Raw genomic sequence first — 23,026 nt, forward strand, 5'->3', positions numbered from 1 at the left:
CAAATTCAGCCAATCAGAACCATTGAGATTGTAATAATGATTGATGCAGGTTTTAGACAATCGCCCTACTGGTGCGCGATTGCCGTATGACAGCTACAATGTCACGATCGCAATCACCTCGGATTGGTTAACGCTCGTTCACTATTGGCTACAATGCATTGTTGCAACAAGAATCGCACAAATTCAGCCAATCAGAACAATTGAGATTGTAATAATAATTGACGCAGGTTTTAGAAAATCACCCAGGTGATTTATACAAATAGTGCTCGTATAATCAGTAGTCCTAAATAGACACTGAAAGAGGACAAAGGAATAATAATATTCCCCAATAGGTACTACTCCTTATTAGGTTAAAAAGGAAATCAGGTCAGTAAAGATGGGCGTTATTGGCTATTTCTGGCAACGGTTAATCAACAGTTATTTAGTTTCAATACCAATATTGATAACCGTTGCCGAATATCGGTATCAGAGTTGTGTTTCAACTAATTTAATATGCGCAACGCGCAGCGGTTTCCGTAGTAGTAACTAAGCTAGCTGCCGTATCAATACCGTCTGTATAGCTAGCGCGCGCATATTCACTAAAATAAAACCAATTTTACTTTCATGAATATCGTGAAGTAATCACAACCTTAAGTTCATAGCAGCAAAGTTTAATTATAATGATCATTGACATAGGTCAAACTATAGTGGACGCCTGCACGAATAGTTGGCCACAATCTAGTTAACCAAAAACATTTCACGAAGATTGATAAACCAAAGAGGATAGACCTTATCTCTATTACTCTAAGGCTAACTGTATCAAGATTGATAGATCAAAGTGTAATGGACAAGTACTTGTACAGTTAAGCCTTAGCGTAATAGAGATAAGGTCGGCTTTGGTTTATCAAGTTCTTAGTTACTAAGCCGGTAGCCAATAACCGCTCCTTCTCAGCTTTCAGTGAAAGAAAGAAAGAGAAGGCATAATTATTGCGATTCTAGTTACCAAAAAACCAAACAATGCATTGTCAGTTGCCAGTTGGCAGCGTTGCGTTGTCAGGTGGTTCGTCATAGATGTTAGCTGATAACCGTTGTTAGCTACGACAATAACGCTACGGTACGCTATAGGCACGGCAGCGGTTTTTAGTTAAGTTAAGCTATAGCGGACACATGTCTAGGTCATAGGTTACGGTCTACGGTGCACACTGTACAAGTGTACAGCCCTACATAGCGAGCGCCGCTTGAAAAATAATAAAAAAGTCGTTAAACTTAAAAAGGGCGCGACGCTATCTACACCCAGTATCACTGTGGTATCACCCTGTATCTCGCATGTTAACGTGCGTAGAGTACCACACTTAGGAGAAGAAATCACAAGATGCTTTTGTCGTACGTATACAAAAAAAAAATTGCAAATCGGTCCAGAAACCTGGAAAATATCGATGTACCTACATACATAAAAAGGGCCGAATTGAGAACCACCTCCTTTTTGGAAGTCGGTTAAAAATGATCGTCTAAACTTTTGCATCCTCTAAAAAAGGATTTTTGAAAATTCAACCATGAGGGGAGTAAAATAGAGGGGTTTGAAATTTGTGTAGTCCACGAAGACGAAGTCGCGGGCATAAGTTAGTTAAGTAGGTATATGTGGTTATTGTATTTCTTGGTTATCTTCTAGGAAACAGCTGTCTGTAACGTCATGTTCCATGTTACACTGATTGCATGAGTGTTCATGTATCATTTCACTATCGTTAAGTACAACTTGAAATGTATACCTACTTGGAATAATGAAGAAATAAGTACTTATAACGTTAGAGTGATAAGTTGATAAGTATACTTGGTTATCTACACCTCTTCAGGTAATAAGTACCTATAGTACGCGACAGGTGAACCCGGTATCTTCTTCGCTCTGGGCTGGTTTCCGCACTTAAACGTTTCCGTCTGTTGTGCGTGCATTGCCCCTCCCCGCCGAAGTTTTCACTCCAGCCATCCAAGCTCGCTCCAGAAGCCAAACAGACCGCCCAGGTTGTCGAGGGCTTCATGGAGTGAGGTCGGGGAACCTAAATGGCGCTCGCGTTGATCTGCTACGCCCGTGCACTCCAGGAGCACGTGCGTCGGTGTTTCATCGACCTCCATGCAGGCCCTGCACAGAGGACTGTCGGTGACACCTATAACGAAAAGGTGTTTGTTTAGTGGGCTATGCCCTGTTATGAGTCCCACCACCTTCCTAAGTTTACCTCTGTCCAGGCGGAGTAGTATGTTAGTTTGTCGTTTGTCTATGTTGGGGAGTAAACCCGGTATATCCGCACCGCGCACGTCACCCGCTCTCGCTAGCGCGGAGGCTGTGCGGGTGTGCGGTGCGTGCCCTCCCAGACATCAGCTGCGCGATTGCGGTAGAATGACAGCTACAATATCACGATCGCAATCACCTCTGATTGGTTGACGCTCGCTCACTATTAGCTACAATGCATTGTTGCAACAAGAATAGCACAAATTCAGCCAATCACAACAATTGATACTGTAATAATGATTGATGCAAGTTTTAAGAAATCGCCCTGCAGACATCTCGATCTGTCGCTTGCTATAATAGAGTATAGATACATTTTCCTTGCTCATTTTAACCATTCTCTATAACATTGTGATCAATGTTAACGAAACATTGTTATTTACATTACAAACAACATAAGGCCTGAATGAAAATATATGTAGATTCATGATTATTGCTTTAATCATAAGTGTGAAGGGTTCGATCCCAGGCATGCATCTCTTAACTTTTTTAAAGTCACACATGACTCAATTTTTAAGCAATTGAATAATCCCTTGCGGTGGAGGAAAACATCGTGATCGTGAGAAAACCGAAAGGATTTTTGTGGTTGAAATAACCCGTAGAATAAAGTTCGTTGTTTTTCATGCTTTAAAGCACTAAGTAGGTTCACTGAAATTATTTTTTGTATAAAAAACAAACATGAAAACCGCAGATAAGGTGCTACAGCCTCCGAACCTTCAGAGAGCATTAATTTATCGATTGTACAGGCAAGTAAATTTTCACAGCGGGCCCGTCGACTGTTATGGCTTGTTTACCATTATCCGAGTGTTTATTTTGTAAGCATCGTGCCGAGATTAAAGAAAGCGAGGGCGTAGGGCAGCGGCTCCCAAGCTTCATAACTATAGCTACCTAGTACCTACCATACCTGAAAAGTTTTTGAACAATATCTTCTGTCGCTACTTAATATTGATGTAAACAAATGAATGTACTCGAAACTGCGAAACAATGAAAACATGAGGTAGGTATTTGTCCCAAAGAACCCAAACACGTAGGTACTTGAAGCTTCGAGACTTGGTATTTGTAACAATATAGATTCCCTTTTCTATGTATAACTTGAATTCCTTCAATGCATGAGTGAATAGGCGTCTTCTAGAATCTTCTGCAAGCGCGTTTCAAATTAAACTTTATCATTGCTTTCCATCAAGCCATAATTATTGTCGTCAAGCGCAACGAAAGACTACTCGTGTCCGGCTCGCTGCGCTCGTGGTTAATTAATTTTGGTGCTTTTAATTGTCTTCTTCTCCTTTATAGTTAGTTGACAGTTTTTTATTCTTGATATTTTTTACTATTTCAAATATTATAATTACAAAAGTTTTTTGCATGTGTGCGTGTGTGTGAATGTGTTTGTATGTTTGTTACTCTTTCACGCAAACACTACTGGATGGATTTGGCTGAAATTTAAAATGACTACTTATTTATGTACCTTTATTTAGGCTACCGTTTACCCCGGAAAATCATACGAGTTTTCACAGGTTTTTATTAAAAACCAAAATCCACGCGAAGACTCGGGCCTGAGTACCTAATCCATACTAATATTATAAATGCGAAAGTGTGTCTGTCTGTCTGTCTGTCTGTCTGCTAGCTTTTCACGGCTCAACCGTTCAACCGATTTTGACAAAATTTGGTACAGAGATAGTTTGCATCCCGGGGAAGGACATAGGCTACTTTTTATCCCGGAAAATTGAGGAGTTTCCATAGGATTTTTAAAAACCTACATCCACGCGGACGAAGTCGCGGGCATCATCTAGTAATTAATATGACGAAATCAAGAGCTTTGAGAGCCACTGGCATAGACGGAGATTCACATTCGAAACACGCTCTAAATCATACAAATACTATTTTTGTAGTGTCTGTTTACGATACTTGCAGTTGCGCAGAGGCTGGCGCATGCCTGATGCCATCTTTTGATAAAGATATACAAATAGAGGTGTAGGAACTTATCTACACTATAATATAATAATATATAATATAATATATATAATATAATATTATAAAGAGGAAAACTTTGTTTGTTTGTTTGTTTGTTTGTTTGTTTGTTTGTTTGTTTGTTTGTTTGTACTGAATAGGCTCAAAAACTACTGGACCGATTTTAAAAATTCTTTCACCATTCGAAAGCTACATTATCCACGAGTAACATAGGCTATATTTTATTTTGGAAAAAATAGGGTTCCGTAAGATATTTGGGTTTTTCGGACACAAGGTGTAAAAAATCAACCAGAAAAGTTACTTATTTTGCGTACGCTGCCTAAACTATAAAAGATAGAACCATAAAATGTTCTAATTAATTGTAGATCTTATAAATATCTACAAAAAAGTCCGCGACACACTATACCCATCTATGTCGAGTGAGGCACAGCAACCATTTTTTTATTTAAAAATCTTGAATTTTTTTTGGACTACATTTAAACGCGTTTATTTTACTCATGCTATTAATCCTTATCAAAATAAATGATTTCATCACTAAGAACAGTTTATGGAGATAATATTTGGTCTTTGAATGATTAAAATTGGACGTTTGGTTTTGAAGTTATGGCGAAATTAAAATATTACGATTTCTGCTGCACGGCCCGTTGTTATTATATAAAGAGGTAATGTCGTTAAGTTTGTTTGTAGGGGGTAATCTTTAGAACTACTGAACCGATTTTAAAAATTCTTTCACCAGTAGAAAGCTACATTATTCCTGAGTGACATAGGCTATACGGGATCTTTAAAAACCTAAATCTACGCGGGCGAAGCCGCGGGGATCAGCTAGTCTGTATATATAAAATTCAAAGTCCTGACTGACTGACTGACATATATATCAACGTACAGCCTAAACCGCTGGTCCTAGAGACATGAAATTTGGAGGGTCTATTCTTTGTAAAGAGTAGGTATCCACTAAGAAAGGATTTTTCGAAATTCCACCCCTAAGTGGGTTAAATAGGGGATGAAGGGGATTATTTGCATGAAAATTGGTATTTGGGTTTTTCGTCACAAATGAAGAAATATGTGTTTCAGGATTTTTGGAAATTCAACCCCCACCTCGATTTTCTAGATTCCACCCGAGCGAAGCCGGGGCGGGTCAGCTAGTCATTTATAAAACGCAGATAAAACATATCCTCGCTAAGCTACAACTTGTCTGAGCTTCTTGCTGGTTCTTCTCGATAGGAAAGTATTTCACACACAGATCTATTTATCATTAGGTACGGAACCCTAAAAACGAACATTAACTTCAAATTCATTTAATTTCAATGAAACCTATAGTCATAATGCCATTCTAATTATAGTGTTTGATCTGTGATATTGTACAGTTATTAATGATTATATTATTATTAATTATACATATTTTAACCATTCTACCTACCTACGTATTATAATTACCTATACTTAAAAGTGTTTGTCATGTGTCTCGAAAAAAGGCTATTAGGAATTTAACTACAGACAAAACAATTATTGTTTCATTGAAACTACATTATATAGCAGTGGTTCATAACAATAATATCTTGATTAACGCAAATCCTTTTGAAATTCGGCAGCGTTATTGTGTTGGCGCTCGTGATTCCTGACGGCGGAGCGGGATAAACTGGAATCCAATTTGTGTACTGTCGAAGGAATTTAAACATTAATGTGAAACGGATAGAGTACTGTGTAGCTTGCGTATTAAGTTATAGGGTCAATCTCAATTAAAATTAAGGGGTTAAGTCACAAGCGCAAGCGACAAATCCTGACTAAGCTTATTTTCATGCCTCCATAGTAGTTATTATAGCTATTTTAAGCTATCGTCGGGTTGGTTTCTCTCATATATTAGTTTCCATTAATTCGTAAGTTGAATATAGACTTTTTTTATTTGTACCTTTTTGTGTTTCATTACAATAATAATATCTTGATTAACGCAAATCCTTTTGAAGTTCGGCAGCGTTATTGTGTTGGCGCTCGTGATTCCTGACGGCGGAGCGGGATAAACTGGAATCCAATTTGTGTACTGTCGAAGGAATTTAAGCATTATGGTGAAACGGATAGAGTACTGTGTAGCTTGCGTATTAAGTTATAGGGTCAATCTCAATTAAAATTAAGGGTTTGAGTCACAAGCGCAAGCGAAAAATTCTTTGTTTATTTTCCTGGATAATACCTATAGTAATATTATTATACAATAGCTGATGCTCATGAATTCATCTACGTGGCTTAAGGTTCGATTTTCCGGGATAAAAAGTATTAATCGTCAGCTATCAGAAATCTGTGTGTCAAATTTCGGTAAGTTAGGTTTACCGGTTGAGCTGTGAAAAGGTAACAGACGGACAGCCACACTTTCGCATTTATAATATTAACATGTACTATGGATAGGTATACAAAAGAACCGATTTATAAACCGTCATTCTTTTAGCTCGTCAGATTGTTTTACGCCCTCTCCTAGACTAATGGATGCCATAAAATTTCTTGCTGTTATTCGTGTAACTAAACGTACAAACATCATTGTTTGGAAACACATTATTTGAAAAGAACATTATTTCAATAAATAAGCAAATCTTAATCCATGAAACCATGTTAAAGACGGACATAGATTACTTTTTATGACGGGAAATCAAAGAGTTCCCACGGTATTTGTAAAAATCTACATCCACGCAAATTTAATTAGTCCTAGGAGCTCTCAGACGTACGAGGACCTATCTAAGATTATGCTTGTAGTAACATAAATTTTTCGTCCACCCGATAATTTTTTTAAATTGGACCATACCGCCCATCCCCCAAACTAAGGGAGCGGCACTATGTGTCTACAGCATCATAGCCACAGGCTTTGATATTTTAATATTTGGTCGGCGCGGTGCGATGCCGGGACCGGGAGTAATTCAACGGGCTCGATCACACTTTACGATCATCTCCATTACTTTCCAATATCATGACTTTTAGGAAGGCTACCCCCTTTATTACTATTACTGTACTTACTAGAGAGAGAGTTCTGACTAATTAAAACTTAAAGCTAGCCTTATCTAATTACTGTACAAATCGTGCCCGCGTGGAATGGTGCCAAAAATACCAATAACTAAGAATTTCGTAAATGTTTTTGAAGATAACAAATTTATCGCAGCATTCTAAGCATGTCGGTTTTAGGGTGCTGATCGAGGGGGTGCCTTCAGACGGGTCTAAATAAGTTTAAACATCCGTTGAGGGGCCCTTATTGCATTAGGTGTGATGGGGAAGCGATCAATGCATCTATGGGACTTGGAGCTATTTGGAATATTCTTTGAAACTATTTTTATTACTTTTGGTTAGGTATTTAACTTTTTAGCTGTTGAGCATCTTGCTACACTTTTAGGGTTCCGTACCTCAAAAGGAAAAACAGAACACTTATAGGATCACTTTTTAGTCTGTCAAGAAACCTATAGGGTACTTCCCGTTGACCTAGAATCATGAAATTTGGCAGGTAGGTAGGTCTAATAGCAGTCAAAAGGGAAAAATTGGAAAACCGTGAATTTGTGGTTACATCACACACAAAAAAATTAAGAACTAATAATTAGTGTTTTCAATTTTCTTGTTCTTTCTGTTCAAGATGACTATATCAAGTGGGGTATCATATGAAAGGTCTTTACGATTTTTATTTATTTTTATACATCATAGTTTTTGATTTATCGTGCAAAATGTCGAAAAATACCACTGTAGTACGGAACTCTCGGTGCGCGAGCCTGACTCGCACTTGGCAGGTTTTTTAAATAATATTTTGGAAGCTGATACACCATCGCCACCCGAATCAGTGGTGCAACGCTTGTTAAGTCAGAAAGGCTAGACACAGACTTCAAATACCTGACGAGTCTTGCCGTAGAGTCTTGCTAAAGCTGTGGTCTTGCCTTGTCTAATCCTGTCTGACTCTGTCTGGCAAGACAGCTCTTAATATTTTATACTCTTCTAGTCACAGAGAATACTACGTTTTGATTTGACCCTTAAAATTTGTCACGGATCAGTATCTGGCAAATACAAAGCTGCACTATCTGGTAAGGTATAAGCTGTGATAGCCTAGTGGTTAGGAAGTCCGCCTTCTAATCGGAGGTCGGGAGGTCGATCCCGGGCACGCACCTCTAACTTTTCAGAGTTATGTGCGTTTTAAGTAATTAAATATCACTTGCTTTGACGGTGAAGGAAAACATCGTGAGGAAACCTGCATGCCTGAGAGTTCTCTAAAATGTTCTCAAAGGTGTATGAAGTCTAGCAATTCGCACATGGCCAGCGTGGTAGACTATGGCCAAACCCTTCTCACTCTGAGAGGATACCCGTGCTATGTAGTGAGCCAGCGATGGGTTGATCATGATGATCATGATGATGACAATCTGGTATTATGACTTCTTGAAAGTAGATACTTAAAAGAAAATGTAGTAGACGTGGAGTATTAAAATGTTTCTTTATTTCCAGATGCCGACGCGTTATGCCACAACAGAGGCTGTTGCGGAGCGGGCTCGAGACAACAGCTCACGCAGCACGCGAGGCTACAGCTCGAAGGCGCTGTGCGGAGCGAGCTCAACAAGCTGGCCGAGATACTGTCCACGAGGGCCAAGAGGTTCGACGGTGAGTCACACGCAATGTAGTAATCGTAGATAACAAAAGCTGTTGTGGAGCAGGCTCGAAATATCAGCAAACGGCTCGTACAGCACACGCGGCTGACAAGCTGGCTGAGAACAACCGAACAGCTTACACGGTACCTTCATTTTCTCTTTCTTCCTGTCCTGGGTTTCTTTCTGCACTAAGACCTAAGCGTCCGGTATACGTGGGACTGCTCTTGTCTCCCCGCCGGTTTAATTCGTGCCAGCCGAGCTCACTCCAGAATCCAAGCTGGCCACCCAGGTATCAGCTATTTAAGCAGTAGATACATGTTCCGGTGACAGTCACACTCCAATCCTCTTGCATGTTCTACATAGAAAGTTGTCGATGATACCATTGATACCTAGAATTAGAACACAGAGGTGTTTTTCCAACGAACAGTGTCCTAAGTATTATTGTGCCCATAACAGCTGTCCTAAGTTTCCAAGTTTATGCCCGCGACTTCGTCCGCGTGGACTACACAAATTTCGAACCCCTATTTTACCCCCTTAGGGGTTGAATTTTCAAAAATCCTTTCTTAGCGGATGTCTACGTCATAATAGCTATCTGCATGCCAAATTTTAGGCTGATCCGTCCAGTCGTTTGAGCTGTGCGTTGATAGATCAGTCAGTCAGTCACCTTTTCCTTTTATAAAGGTACTTATTTAGGTTAATTCCTTATAATATGTTATACCTATTTACGGTGTGTTCTCAGTTCTCACACAGCACTTTGAGACATGTCAGACTCGGACCGCTCTATTTATTTGAGTTCGGACTTCAGAGAATAAGCACCAATGTAATTGTAAGCTAATTATGTTTATTTATATTTCGTAAGCTGTTCTGCTGTGAGTGTTGTGCATATCAACATTAAGGAGCCGCTATAAATAGCGGCGTGACCGTTCGCGGGTTATCGCGAGAAAATAGCACTCGGTGAGTGCCCTACTATCGGTTCACGAAACTTTTAATTTTTATTAAGGACTTCAATTTTGGTGTTGGTAGATTTGTTTTGTTTGTGTTGTGTGCGTGTGTAAGTGGACACAATATGTATTAGGTACTCGTAACTATTCCTCTTGCTAGTTTTCTAGATTCATCCACACCAATTTTTTATTATCTCTCATTTATTTATTTTTCTCATTTTTATCATATTTTTTAAAAAACAACAAACAATAAAATAACAGAAGCAACAAAAAAAATTAAAGTAAAGTAACAGAAAATCAAATAACAGGAACAACAAAAAATAAAATAAAATAAAATAAACAACAGAATATAAAGTAACAGAAACAACAAACGATAGAATAACAGAAACAACAGAAATTAAAATAACAAGAACAACAAAAATTAAAGTAACTGGAACAACAAAAAAAAACAATAATTAAAAATATGATAAAATGGATCCCACTAGCAGTGGGCTAGGATCCAAGCTGCCAATGGTCAGGGCTCCAGAGTGAGGAACCTCCTCACAATGCGTGCCGTCTCAATATTATTAATGCCTCTGTCTGTTGCCTTTTAATGACCCATCCGTTTAACCAATTTTCACGGGTATATAGGTAGATATAACGGCCCGGAGACTAAATATTTGAAAGAGAATACTATTATATAATAATATATCAAAGAGTTTTTCGCGAGATTTTAATAAACCTTAACCCACGAAAAAAAGTCGCAGGCATTATTTAATAAAAACTCGATGGAACCAATGGTAAGAACATTGTTTGGTCTTTGGAGTTGAGAAATATAGTTATGAAGTCATGCATGCAAGCAATTTTAGTACCTAACTGCTAGGTATAACTAGCATATTAGGTATTTAAAAGCATGCTCTGTTTATTCTTATTGCAACTTTTGAAATGAAATCAGTGTTATGGCAAATAGGCATGGTGAGTATTTTGTAACGCTTTAGGCTATATGTTTATTTAGTATTCTTAAAATCACGATCTGAAAGTATTGAATAATCGTTTGAAGGCTGGAGGACAGCCATCAGAACAGAATCGTCAGAAGTCAGAACTCAGGCCGATGCCGTTTTCGCGGGAAAATCATCGAGAGATTTCGATTTGATTAAACTTAAATTAAGATTTATGAATAATCTTAAAATTATTATCAAATTTTTGACTAATATTTGATCACTATTATACAATAATAGAGATCGCTATTTTAGCGATAAGGCCGCCTATTGTACTTGCAAACATATCTTTGTTATATTTCTATTGTTTTTGTTTTGGTGTACAAGAAAGAATATTTTACTTTTAATTTACTTTACGGTAGAGGATATTATAAAAATTAAAGAAAGCGGAAGGAAGGAAGTAAAGAAGGAGTAAACATAAGTTACAACCTTCCTAAAGTCTGATTCAGCAATAAATCCGACTAGACTTTCAACAGGTGTATTAAATTGAATCGGTACCCGTATATAGTATAAGATTTTACGTCTCACCAAACGTAGCTAGAATTCGAGAGTCGAAACACAATAACATCAAAGTAAAATGGACCTAAAGAGGCTTGAATTGAAGTCAAAAATTCAATGCCACTGATTTTTTTTCGCAATGTTTCCGCTTGGAGCGCTGGCTGTAGATGTGTAGACAAACTTGAGCTTTAAAACAAGGCACTTAAGATCCAGTTTACTAAAACGCGGAAGTGTTTCGACTCTCGAATTCTAGCAACGTTTGGTGAGACGTAAAATCTTATACTACGGGTACGGAACCAGCTCAGAAAGGCTGCTTTATTGGGTAGGTACTTACTAAACGCAAGTTCTCGAAGCCGGTCGCACACTCAATATTGACTCGACTACTTTCCAATCATTCTCATAAGTCCTAACTCACTCTAAGCTCTCATAGAGATAGCGTGCCTCGAATGGTTTCACTTGTTTTCTCTGAGAAAACTTTTGTGGTTGCCTTTTGTATTTGATGACAAGTTGAGCGGATGATAGTCAAGACCTCGGCCTTCCATAGGGCTCGATACCGAGCATGCATCTACCAACACTATGTAGGCACTTGTTATTTTATTTTTAACTAGCTTATGCTCGCGACTTCGTCCGCGTGGACTATACTTAAACCCCTATTTCACCCCTTTAGGGGTTGAATTTTCAAAAATCCTTTCTTAGCGAAGGCCTGTGTCATGCCAAATTTCAGCCCGATCCGCCCAGTAGTTTGAGCTGTGCGTTAATAGATCAGTCAGTCAGTCACCTTTTCCTTTTATATATTTAGATCTGCAAGGCGGCCATTTTAGTTTTTTATTATTTGTTTTATCGGCAATATGATAACACATTAGGTACCTATTATGGTTCATGAGATACAGCCCGCTGACAGACAGACCAACGGACGGACAGACAAACGGACGGACAGCGGAGGCTTGTTAATTGGGCGTCGTGGGCACCCTTCGAGTAGGTACGAAACCCTAAAATGCATATAAGCCGAGATGAGCTGACTTGACCGAGAGCACAACTAGAACTAAACATACTTACACATAGTGGGTACCTATTAAAAATGTCTCTTTTGAATCCTACCTTTTGTGGAACACAACCCTCAGCAATGAGGATAACGATTATCAAGAGAGATTGTCTTCTAGGTACCTATTCCAATTCCCAATCTAATTCATTGAAATTGTACTCCTAAATTCCCCCAACTTTCCCGTTCGGTTGTGAATGTTTTGATAAGAAATATAAAATACCCAGGCGTAATTAATATGAGTCATATTTTATTTTTAACTCCTTTATTGATGCGATGTTTAACGGGATAACCCAGTAGAGGTTACTCTACTGATGTCAGTCTTATGAAAATAATAACTATTGTTGGAAACAAAATAATAGTTGTTTCATATTCTTGAGTCATAATTTAGCTTAAGTGCGAGTCATTCTCGCGCATTGAGATATCCGTACTACAATCGTATTTTATTTATCAACATTTTGCACGATTTAAATTAAAAACTATTATGCCTAAAAATAAATAAAAATCTGTTTTAGAATGTACCTACAAGTCAAGCCCTTTCATATTATGATACCCCACTTCGTATAGCAATCTTACTTTGAAAGTCGAAAATAGCAATATTTGTTCATGGACACATTTTAATTTTTTTCTTGTTATGTAAGTAGGTACTAACCACGAATTCACGGTTTTCAGATTTTCCCTCTAATGTCTGCTATAAGACCTACGTACCTGCCAAACATGATTCTAGGTCAACGGGAAGTACCCTGTAGGTTTCTTGACAGAGACAGACAGATGGACAACAAAGTGATCCTATAAGGGTTCCGTTTTTCCTTTAGAGCTACAGAACCCTAAAAAGTGATATTTTTGGTACGATTGTACGGGAACCCTTCGTTTGCGAGTCCGACTCGCACTTGACCGGTTTTCTTAGCCAGATTTCACTTCATCATCATCATCATCATCATCATGATCAACCCATCGCCGGCTCACTACAGAGCACGGGTAGCCTCTCCTCTCAGAGTAAGAAGGGTTTTGGCCATAGTCCACCACGCTGGCCAAGTGCGGATTGGCAGACTTCACACACCTTTGAGAACATTATGGAGAACTCTCAGGCATGCAGGTTACCTCACGATGTTTTCCTTCACCGTTAAAGCAAGTAATATTTTAATTAGGTACTTAAAAACACACATAACTCAGAATAGTTAGAGGTGCGTGCCCGGGATCGAACCCCCGACCTCCGATTGGAAGGCGGACGTCCTAACCACTAGGATACCACAGGTTCACTAAGATTTCACTTTGCCCATTATAATTTGGATTCCTACAGTCCAATTTCTAAACCGGAGTTTCAAGATATCAATATACTTTCTTAAATTGCTAGAAATCACTACACCAGGGTCCATCTAAACAATCATTAGATACAACTACCTATCAGTGAGTGTGTCCGGTCAATTAATTTAATGGCGAGTTTTCTCAGCGCGCGGCGGCATAACTTTCGATCAGTATGTTTAGTATGAGATTGTACAATTGACCAACGTTGATAGAATTCGAGCATCGAAAACACTTTAGCGTTCAAAGCAAATGGACTTTATACAACTCATTTTAAAGCTTAAGTTCGTCCACACAGCGACAACCAGCACTCCAAGCAGAAAACTTGTGAAATTGAAATCAGTGGTACTGATTTTTAACACATTTTTATGAACTCGCTTTATAAGCGTATACGCTTTATAAGGTAGCGTTGCAATGTCTTATAGCTAGCACAAGTAAAGGGAAAAATCCGAAAACCATCAATTTATCTGAATCACAAAAAATTAAAAAGTAATTTCTTGCACGATGCATGGTACGGAACCCTTTACATGCGGGTCCGACACGCACTTGATTGGGTTTTTTTTTTTCACTTCAAACCAAAGAGCTTAAAGGTCAAGTTTTCTCTGACGTTATTGTGTGTATAATGCGTACAAAATGAGATCTCACTTGCCATTTTAACTGTGTCAAAAGTACGAACCACCTTTAAAATAAAATCGTACTTTTGATATGACAGTTGATACATAGAGTTAAAATGGCGATTTTGTACGGACTATACGTTAGAATTTTACAAAAGTTGGTGAGATGTGAAATCCCATACTAAGCACACGGGCTGCAACTACAAGAAGTGATCACGCCGTATTTGGAGGCAAGGGGTCCCGTTGGCGCAGATTCCTTTCGAATGACGCGACAAGATGACGACGTGAGATAGCGTGCTGCAGTTCCTGGTACCCTAGCCTTCCTAAGGCCCTTTACACTTGATTCCTTGCTCATAAACGTTTTATTGATTTGGTGTTGATGGTGGCCTATTTGGTGATAAAGCTTGTTTAAATTGTCCTTCTTCAGCAAGGCCGATTTTCTAAAGATCTAAAAACAGGAGGAAATCAATATGACGTAATAATAGAGTGTTGACAAGTCGAGCGTGAGAGCATGCTATTGCAAGAGGCGCCTTATTAAGAGATACCTTAACACAAGCGCCACCAGTCACCTCAGAGCTGAACGACTTCCCTAAAGTCATTTTTAAAAGATACTTACTTGAGCATATTATTTGCATTGACGAAACTGGATTTGGATAGGTTTGATTATGATCCAACCTACAGTGTGTAGGCCGATTTCGTAAAACCTGCATGAATCATTATTACCACTTCAATTGATGTGATTGGCTGAATTTGTGCGATTCTTGTTGCAACAATGCATTTTAGCCAATAGTCAGCGAGCGTCGACCAATCAGAGGTGATTGCGATCGTGTCATTGTAGTGTAGCTGTCATTCTAGCGCAATCGAGTAGCTGATCACTGGGTCGCTGATCGTGTCGTGTCGTATAAAAGTGTTGAACCATGTTTGGACAGGCGCCCGGGCCCCGTTCCGTGGCAATTATCCAGCGTATGGCAGCGGGAAGCCTGCATCATGTATTATGTATGGTCTGCAGCTAGGTGCTACTAGGTGAACCCTGTCATATTGACGGTCGTGTCCCTTTTACCAAAACAAGATGTTTAACGTAGGTATAACTCCCGCAAATTGCTAATGCGCGTGGCCGCCAATTTAGTGACGTCAACACTGGACTGAAGTTTCGAGCTGATGGTATATTTTTATTTCGGCTGACGTCAAAATGACGTCATTTCGATGTTAATGAGACATGGTTCCAGCGCAATAGCAATTTGCGGGTTTTTACGACGAGTCTTCGGACCTTTGACTCAATGGCTCGATTGCGGTAGAATTATGCTGGCTCATTATTGGCTACAATGCATTGTTGCAATAAGAATACCATCTGTTCAGCCAATCACAGCAATTGCGACTGTAATAAAGATTGATGCAGGTTTTCCGGAAACGACCAGCTGATCTCACCTTATAGCTCATGTCATGCTGCCAAAGCGATTTTACGTTCTGTTACCTGCCTACAACACCCGCGATTATTTAGGGGTGACCCGAATCCCGATTCCATTTCGTCACTTAGCAGTCAATGAAGTCTACGACTTTCAGATTTTATTTTAGCCCACATTCTATTGAGAAAATCTCACAGTGAAATCTCAGAGTTAAAGTGGCGGATGAGGTCTCATTCTGTACGCATTATAAGAACATTACCATCATCAACCCATCGCCGGCTCACTACAGAGCACGGGTCTCCTCTCAGAGTGAGAAGGGTTTTGGCCATAGTCTACCATGCTGGCCATGTGCGGATTGGTAGACGTCACACACCTTTGAGAACATTATGGAGAACTCTCAGGCATGCAGGTTTCCTCACGATGTTTTCCTTCACCGTTAAAGCAAGTGATATTTAATTACTTAAAACGCGCAGAGGTACGTGCCCGGGATCGAAACCCTGACCTCCTATTAGAAGGCGGACGTCTTAACCACTAGGCTATCACAGCTTATAAGAACACACCTAGTTATTTTAATAGAGTATATTTACCAGGTTAAGTTTTTAACTCTATCTTGCACCAAAATAAGACATAATGCAAGAAACATGTTGGACACGTTGAATTTCAAATGATTGCCTAATGAAAGGTAATGAAGCGTGGCCAGAAGATTAATTAACTCGGAATAATTTAATAAATCATCATTATTATTATGATTTTTGTTGACTAATTGATTAATACGTAAATTGGTACCTATATGACTTTGTAATAGAATCATGAATAAGTTAATTTAAAAGTTATTCAGTCAAGAATTTCACTTTATTCAATTTTAATACAAAGTCATATGTTATTAAAGATCAATCAATGATCGAATCAATACCAAATCAATGAGCCGACATACGAAATGTCAGTATGATAGTAAGCAGTATAACAATAACGCTAAGTTTTTGCTAGCGTTCTGGTTACATCCTGTAGAGGTGGCAACTGTAAAAGAGATCAAAATTGGCACAGTATACCTTGTATGAATTAGTCAAAAATCAAATATATTTACTTACCTACTTTTAAAAATGATTATCAATCATATTGATTAAGACATGGTAATTGTAATATTTTATTAAAATCATCGATATAAATGACAAGATATACCCACGGTTTTGGACCCAAATAAATCAGCGCCTTCTCTTAGATACTAATGAACGACCCGTTTGACATCCAGACGTCACTGAGGTTGCATTGGTGCTAAATAAACATTTTAGGACCAATGAGTCGGTGCCATTTTGCTTGTTCAATGGCCCTGTTCTTACGAAGTAATATATAAGTCAATGATTAAAATTGATATTTTCTTAGCATTCGAAACCGCTCGTAGGTAAGAAAGGCGAGGATGCGTTCTAAATATATACATTCACACGTGCGTCAAACTTAACGTATCTCAAACTTAATGCCGTCGAGAGATAAGCAGCAGATGCTCCCAGAACCAAAATTTTGCAGCTGAAGAAATGGGTACTTAATGGGTATGTGGCTTGCAAGCCATTAGTACCCATATGATAAATGTGAATGTGTGTTTGTTGGTTTGTTCTTCAATCACGTCACAACAGAGGAACGGATCGACGTGATTTTTTGCATGGGTATAGTTAAAGACCTAGAGAGTGACCTAGAGAGTGAGGTCATAGGCTACTTTTTATCCAGGGAAATTAAAGAGTTCCTAGGGGATTTTTAAAAATCTAAATCCACGCGTATGAAGTCGCAGGCAGCAGCTAGTAGAGACATAAAACCACTGCTTACCTTAATTAAAATAACTCACATTGTCGTGAGCGAAATTCTTTTTTAAGTTTTTTAACCCTAGGTTTGAAAGGTAGGTAGAACCACTCGATTAAGGCGGCTCAATTAAAAGGGCACTAAAACACTGATAAGCAGTAAGTAGGCACTCAAGTTCTTAACACTTCGAGTGGGTCAAATCGATTCGCCGGCGAATATCTGACACACAATATAAGTAGTTAACATTGCTAACGGGTCGCCTGGGATTGATTTAGGTAATACTTATAAGATATATATAGCTGGCCCGGCGAACTTCGTTCCGCCTAACAGTCGATTCAAATTTTTTAAATTTTTCTCTCCGTAAGAACCATCCTCGTACTTTAAGGAATATTATAAAAAAAAAGAATTAGCGAAATCGGTTCAGCTGTTCTCGAGATTTGCGATGAGCAACACATTTAGTGATTCATTTTTATATTACAGATGTGCTCAGTGGCGTGCACAGGTTTGAAGCCAGGGTAGGCATTAGTTAGCTAGGAACCTGTTTATTGGCAGGTCATAATGAAAAAAATGCATTGAGCGATTACAACTGGGGTAAGCAGTGCATTTATGCCTGTATGACCTGCACGCCCCTGGATGTGCTTATGCCTATATACATCATCATGATCAACCCATCGCCGGCTCACTACAGACTACAGAGCACGGGTCTCCTCTCAGAGTGAGAAGGGTTTTGGCCATAGTCTAGTTGCAACTTGCATACAATATTTTTCTTTATTTTTTAAGGCATTTCGAATCACTTTTTCGGGTCGAAAGGAAACATACTATAAACATATTTTATAAACATAAAAATAAATTATTAAATCGTCATTGCTAAAGTGGGGTCAGGAGGATGTGTCCCCGTTGTTCTAAACTAGGTAATTGGTCAGTCCGGACTATTATGATCTAACACCTGACAATGTAGATAAAAGTACAGAGGTACATAGGTAAATACTACTTTTACACTACTACTTGCACTACTTTTACTAGTTTCGAACCCATCCGGGTTCCTTTTTCACAGTCTCAACCGCGATGCGTGCGCGAACTGAGTCCCTGTGAAAAAGGACCTCGGATGGGTTCGAAACTAGTCGGGCTAACGTCGAAGAAATACGTGAGTAAAGCCGTTTTGTCATACATGCATAATGGAAATCACTCACGATAGTTTAAACGCTATCTATACCTAGAGAGATCTATAGAGTGCACTCTGACTTAACTTAGACTTAAGACAGAGTTAAAACGAGACAGAGGTATATCTCTCGCATAAATCTGTCTCGTTTTAACTCAATCTTAAGTCTGAGCAAAGTCAAAGTGCGCTCTACTTATAGATCTCACCCTGAGTCCCTCACTGCGATCTCATCTCACCTTCGCTAACTCAGTGATCAACACAGAATGATAGCCACCGAGCTCGATGATGCGCTTGTGGTAAAGACCAATATAGTGATTTAAGCGGGCTAACTTGAAAAGAATATGGTAATTCAATAAAATCCAACGGGGTCTAAAAAAATCCAATCCATGCGGACGAAGACGTGGAAAATGCTAGTCTTTCAATATTATTTATAGAAATCCTACTAGACCATACCCGCGTGGATTTAGGTTTTACTTTTTACAAATCGCATAGGAACTCTTTGATTTCCCGGGATAAAAAGTAACCTAAGTCTATCTTTTTTTTTATTATTCAGATACAAGTTAGCCCTTGTCTGCAATCTCATCCTGGTGGAAAGTGATGATGCAAAGATGGAAGCGGGCCACCTGGAAGGTGTATGGCAGTTTTTATTAAACCCATGCCCCTTTCTTTGGTTTCTACACGGCATCGTGCCCGGCACGGCTTTGCCGGTAGGGTGGTAACTAGCCACGGCTGAAGCCTCCTACCAGACCAGACCAGAAATTTAGAATATTGAATTCCAAGCCCCTGTCAGGAATCGAACCTGGGACCTCCCACTAATAAGACCACAGTGCTTACCACTGCGCAAGGGAGTTTGTTAAAAATCCTGTAGGAACTCTTTGATTTTCCGGGTTTAAAAGTATAGACTGACACACTATCGCATATTTTAAAGTATTATAGGTAGGTAGGTATAATTATTTTTTTGGGTATTATATTATTTAGTATCCAATTGCTAAATCAATCGTAATAAACCACATAAGCTATTAATCCTACTATTAAAGAATGTTAATTTGGTAGGCGTGGTCGACTCCACACGATGATCTCAGTCTCAAATGTCAGTCTATCGCTTCACACAGAAATAGAATAGCTTCCAATGGACCATGATTTATTGATACAGCTTTTCTAACTTACAAATATTTGAGGTTTAGTTACTTACCGACATTAGAACTGCCCGACCAGATTAATGCGTTTATGTAATCAGCTACTTAATATTCTGTATAGCTTCTAATTGGTAGGTTCGTGTTTATTCTTTACATTTTTAGGGTCGTACCTCAAAAGGAAAAACGGAACCCTTATTATAGGATCACTTTGTTTTCTGTCTGTCTGTCGGTCTGTCAAGAAACCTGCAGGGTACATCCGCACCTAGAATCATGAAATTTAGCAGGTAGGTAGCGTCTTATAGCAGACATTCGGGGAAAAATCTGAAAACCGTGAATTTATGGTTACATTACAAAAAAAAATTTAATTGTGGTCATGAACTAATAATTAGTATTTTCAATTCTCGAAGTAAGATAACTATATCCAGTGGGGTACTTATAATATAAAAGGTTTTCACCTGAGGGCCTAACATGCGCCCCGCGAGAAAATTTTGTCTACGCATTATCTCGTGTTTTTCATACAAATAAGACGAGTAAATGCGTAGACACAATTTTCTCGTGGTGCGCATGTTAGGCGTGCTGGGCATTCTAAAACAGATTTTTATTTCTTTTTATGCATCATAGTTTTTGAATTATCGTGAAAAATGTCGAAAAAATACGAATGTAGGACGGAACCCTCGTTGCGCGAGCCTGACTCGCACTTGGCCGGTTTTTTCCATACCCGTACCCCACTAGGTACTTACTAGATTTATCTGTTTACCTATTCTCTACAATTTTTGTCATACGCATGACGCATGTGATTAATAGTTTCTACCTGTTTCTACATTTTAGACATAATAAGTTTTGTCATGCATTTACTCTCTTTATTTTTGGGGTTCCGTACCTCAAAAGGAAAAACGGAACCCTTATAGGATCACTTTGTTGTCTGTCTGTCTGTTTATCTTAATAGTAATTAAACTTACCTAATATAGGTAGGTACTTATAACTTGAAAATTTTGTTAAATGTTAGATAGGTAGCCTTTATTTTATATTTTATTGGGAACTTTCTATCGGGTTCGAAAATATTTCGCTACCTTAAAATCTAGAGAAATTATCTAGTTTATTGGAGATTTCTATGACATTCAAACAAATTATACCTACCTACCTATCTAAGAATGACCTACTGTAATAAACAATTGGTAATTTTTATTGAAATCTAGATTAAAAATAGATTAACATAGGAACCTAATACAATTAGGTATAGGTCATATTTAACAAATTACCTTACAATTTACAATACCTACCCTATAATTATTAGGTAGGACTAGCTGCCCCGGCGAACTTCGGACCGCCTAAACAGTCGTTTCTTTTTCAGGAAAATTTTTAAATTTTTCCCTTCGTAAGAACCATCCCCGTACTTCAAGGAATATTATGAAAAAAGAAGTAGCGAAATCGGTTCAGCTGTTCTCGAGATTTGCGATCAGCAACACATTCAGCGATTCATTTTTATATATAGAAAGAAGAACACGAGAGATAAAATTTATTCATGCCCATAAGTGTCTAACACAATATTATGTTCATAAACAATTCCTTAAAGGGCGGAAAGCGAACAACTTCCTTACAAAATATTGACAAATAGGTAGGTATTCATAAACACAACTGTTCCTCATGTTTGACGAGAAATTAGTACGAATCGCCTAATATCAACTTGGCGTGTATTTGTTCCAAGCAAAAAATGTTTGCTTGTTACCTACCCAAGCGTAAAAACGGCAGAATTTCAAACTTCACTCGTCAATGAATAGCTAATTCTATTTATTTCCGCCTAAGGTTTCGTTAACGCGGTGTCACGTAAGTGAATAAAACGCATAGTTATAACTTATAATATACTAGCTGCTCCGGCGAACTTCGTACCGCCTAACAGTCGATTTTTCAGGATTTTTTTAAAAAAATTCTCTCCGTAAGAACCATCCTCGTACTTCAAGGAATATTATGAAAAATTAGCGAAATCGGTTCAGCTGTTCTCGAGATTTGCGATCTGCAACACATTCAGTGATTCATTTTTATATATAGAGATGTAAACAGTAAGTAGCTATTAGCATGAGCTTGCGCATCCCGACAACGCAACGTTGATAGATTTCGAGTATCGCAATACTAAAACGTGGGAATAAATTGGACCGCAATATATTTTGACTCAGAACTGGATCTAATAAAATTGATGCATAAACATGTCTATATAGCCGTGGGTAGCCTAGTGGCTAGGACATCCGCGTCTCGGAAGGTTGGGGATTCGATCCCTGGCACGCGCCTCTAACTTTTCAGAGGTATGTGTATTTTAAGAAATTAAATATCACTCGCTTTGAAAGAAATCATCGTGAGGACACCTGCACGCCTGAGAGTTCTCCATATTGTTCTCAAAGGTGTGTGAAGAATCAACGTAATCTATCAACGCTGTCGCTTACTAAAGAAAGTGTAAGAAAATATTTGCTTGCAAGGGCCGCAGCCAGGATGTTTTGAGGGGGCCGTAATTATTATTTATTATTTTATGTAAATATAACTTATTATAATACACTCGAGGCTAAGATTATTATGTAGTATCTTGAGGTCATAATATTATCAGATACCTCATATCTAATAAATACTTTTCTTCTTGCTAGCACATAATATATTTCCGGTTATAAACTTGTTAATGTTATAAAAAATATTTTTCTAAAACTATTTGATAGGCTACAGGGCTTTTATACATAATGAATCAGTAGCCAGTACCTACTTAATAAATATCAGGTCACCAGAGCGATTATTATCTTAACATATTTATGCTTATGTTTTTAAGAAAATTGTCTAACAGTACAAAAAGTTTAACGACGTAACGCGTGTGGCCGCGTTGTTGTTATGTTGAAGAATGCACGCACAATGCATGTGTTTAGCTATTTTTATTTTTTGCTCACGTGCGGCACGCGACAAAATTACATCAAAGGCGAGGAATATGGCGCCCAATAATAGCTAGAAGCGGTTATTGTACAATTGTACATATTGCACTATGATTAACTACAATAATAATACAAAAATTGATTTGCTCGTGAAATGATAACTACGTGGTAACGTCAACAAATGATACGGCGTGCTAATCAATTGTTTAATACTATTTAATAACAGGTATAGGTATACATACCGATGATTGCCTATCTAACCAAGCGGTGAAAGCTGAATGTTTAAGGCATTGGCCTCCTAATTCGGGAGTTCGGGTTTCGATCCTGTGTATACACTCGGTTGAATAGCACTAAAATAATAAATCTACCTACTGTTAAAAGGAATTAAATTTAACAGGAAGCTCGATACTTTTATTATGGAAAACCGCGAAATTTATCTAGTTAGGAACTCA

At 38.4% G+C, this 23,026-nt stretch overlaps 1 protein-coding gene across 1 annotated transcript in view; it reads left to right on the top strand.

Moving 5' to 3' along the window:
• dlp (glypican dally-like) overlaps nucleotides 1-23,026 on the top strand; it is a 103,356-nt gene that overhangs the window by 58,008 nt on the left and 22,322 nt on the right. The window contains exon 2 of the mRNA XM_034985017.2: nucleotides 8,675-8,827. Within this exon, the coding sequence (XP_034840908.1) occupies nucleotides 8,675-8,827 (153 nt within the window). The remainder of the gene's footprint in view (nucleotides 1-8,674; nucleotides 8,828-23,026) is intronic.

The sequence above is a fragment of the Maniola hyperantus genome, chromosome 4 (genome assembly GCF_902806685.2).
Source record: "Maniola hyperantus chromosome 4, iAphHyp1.2, whole genome shotgun sequence".
In the NCBI taxonomy this organism is placed as follows: Eukaryota; Metazoa; Arthropoda; class Insecta; order Lepidoptera; family Nymphalidae; genus Maniola; species Maniola hyperantus.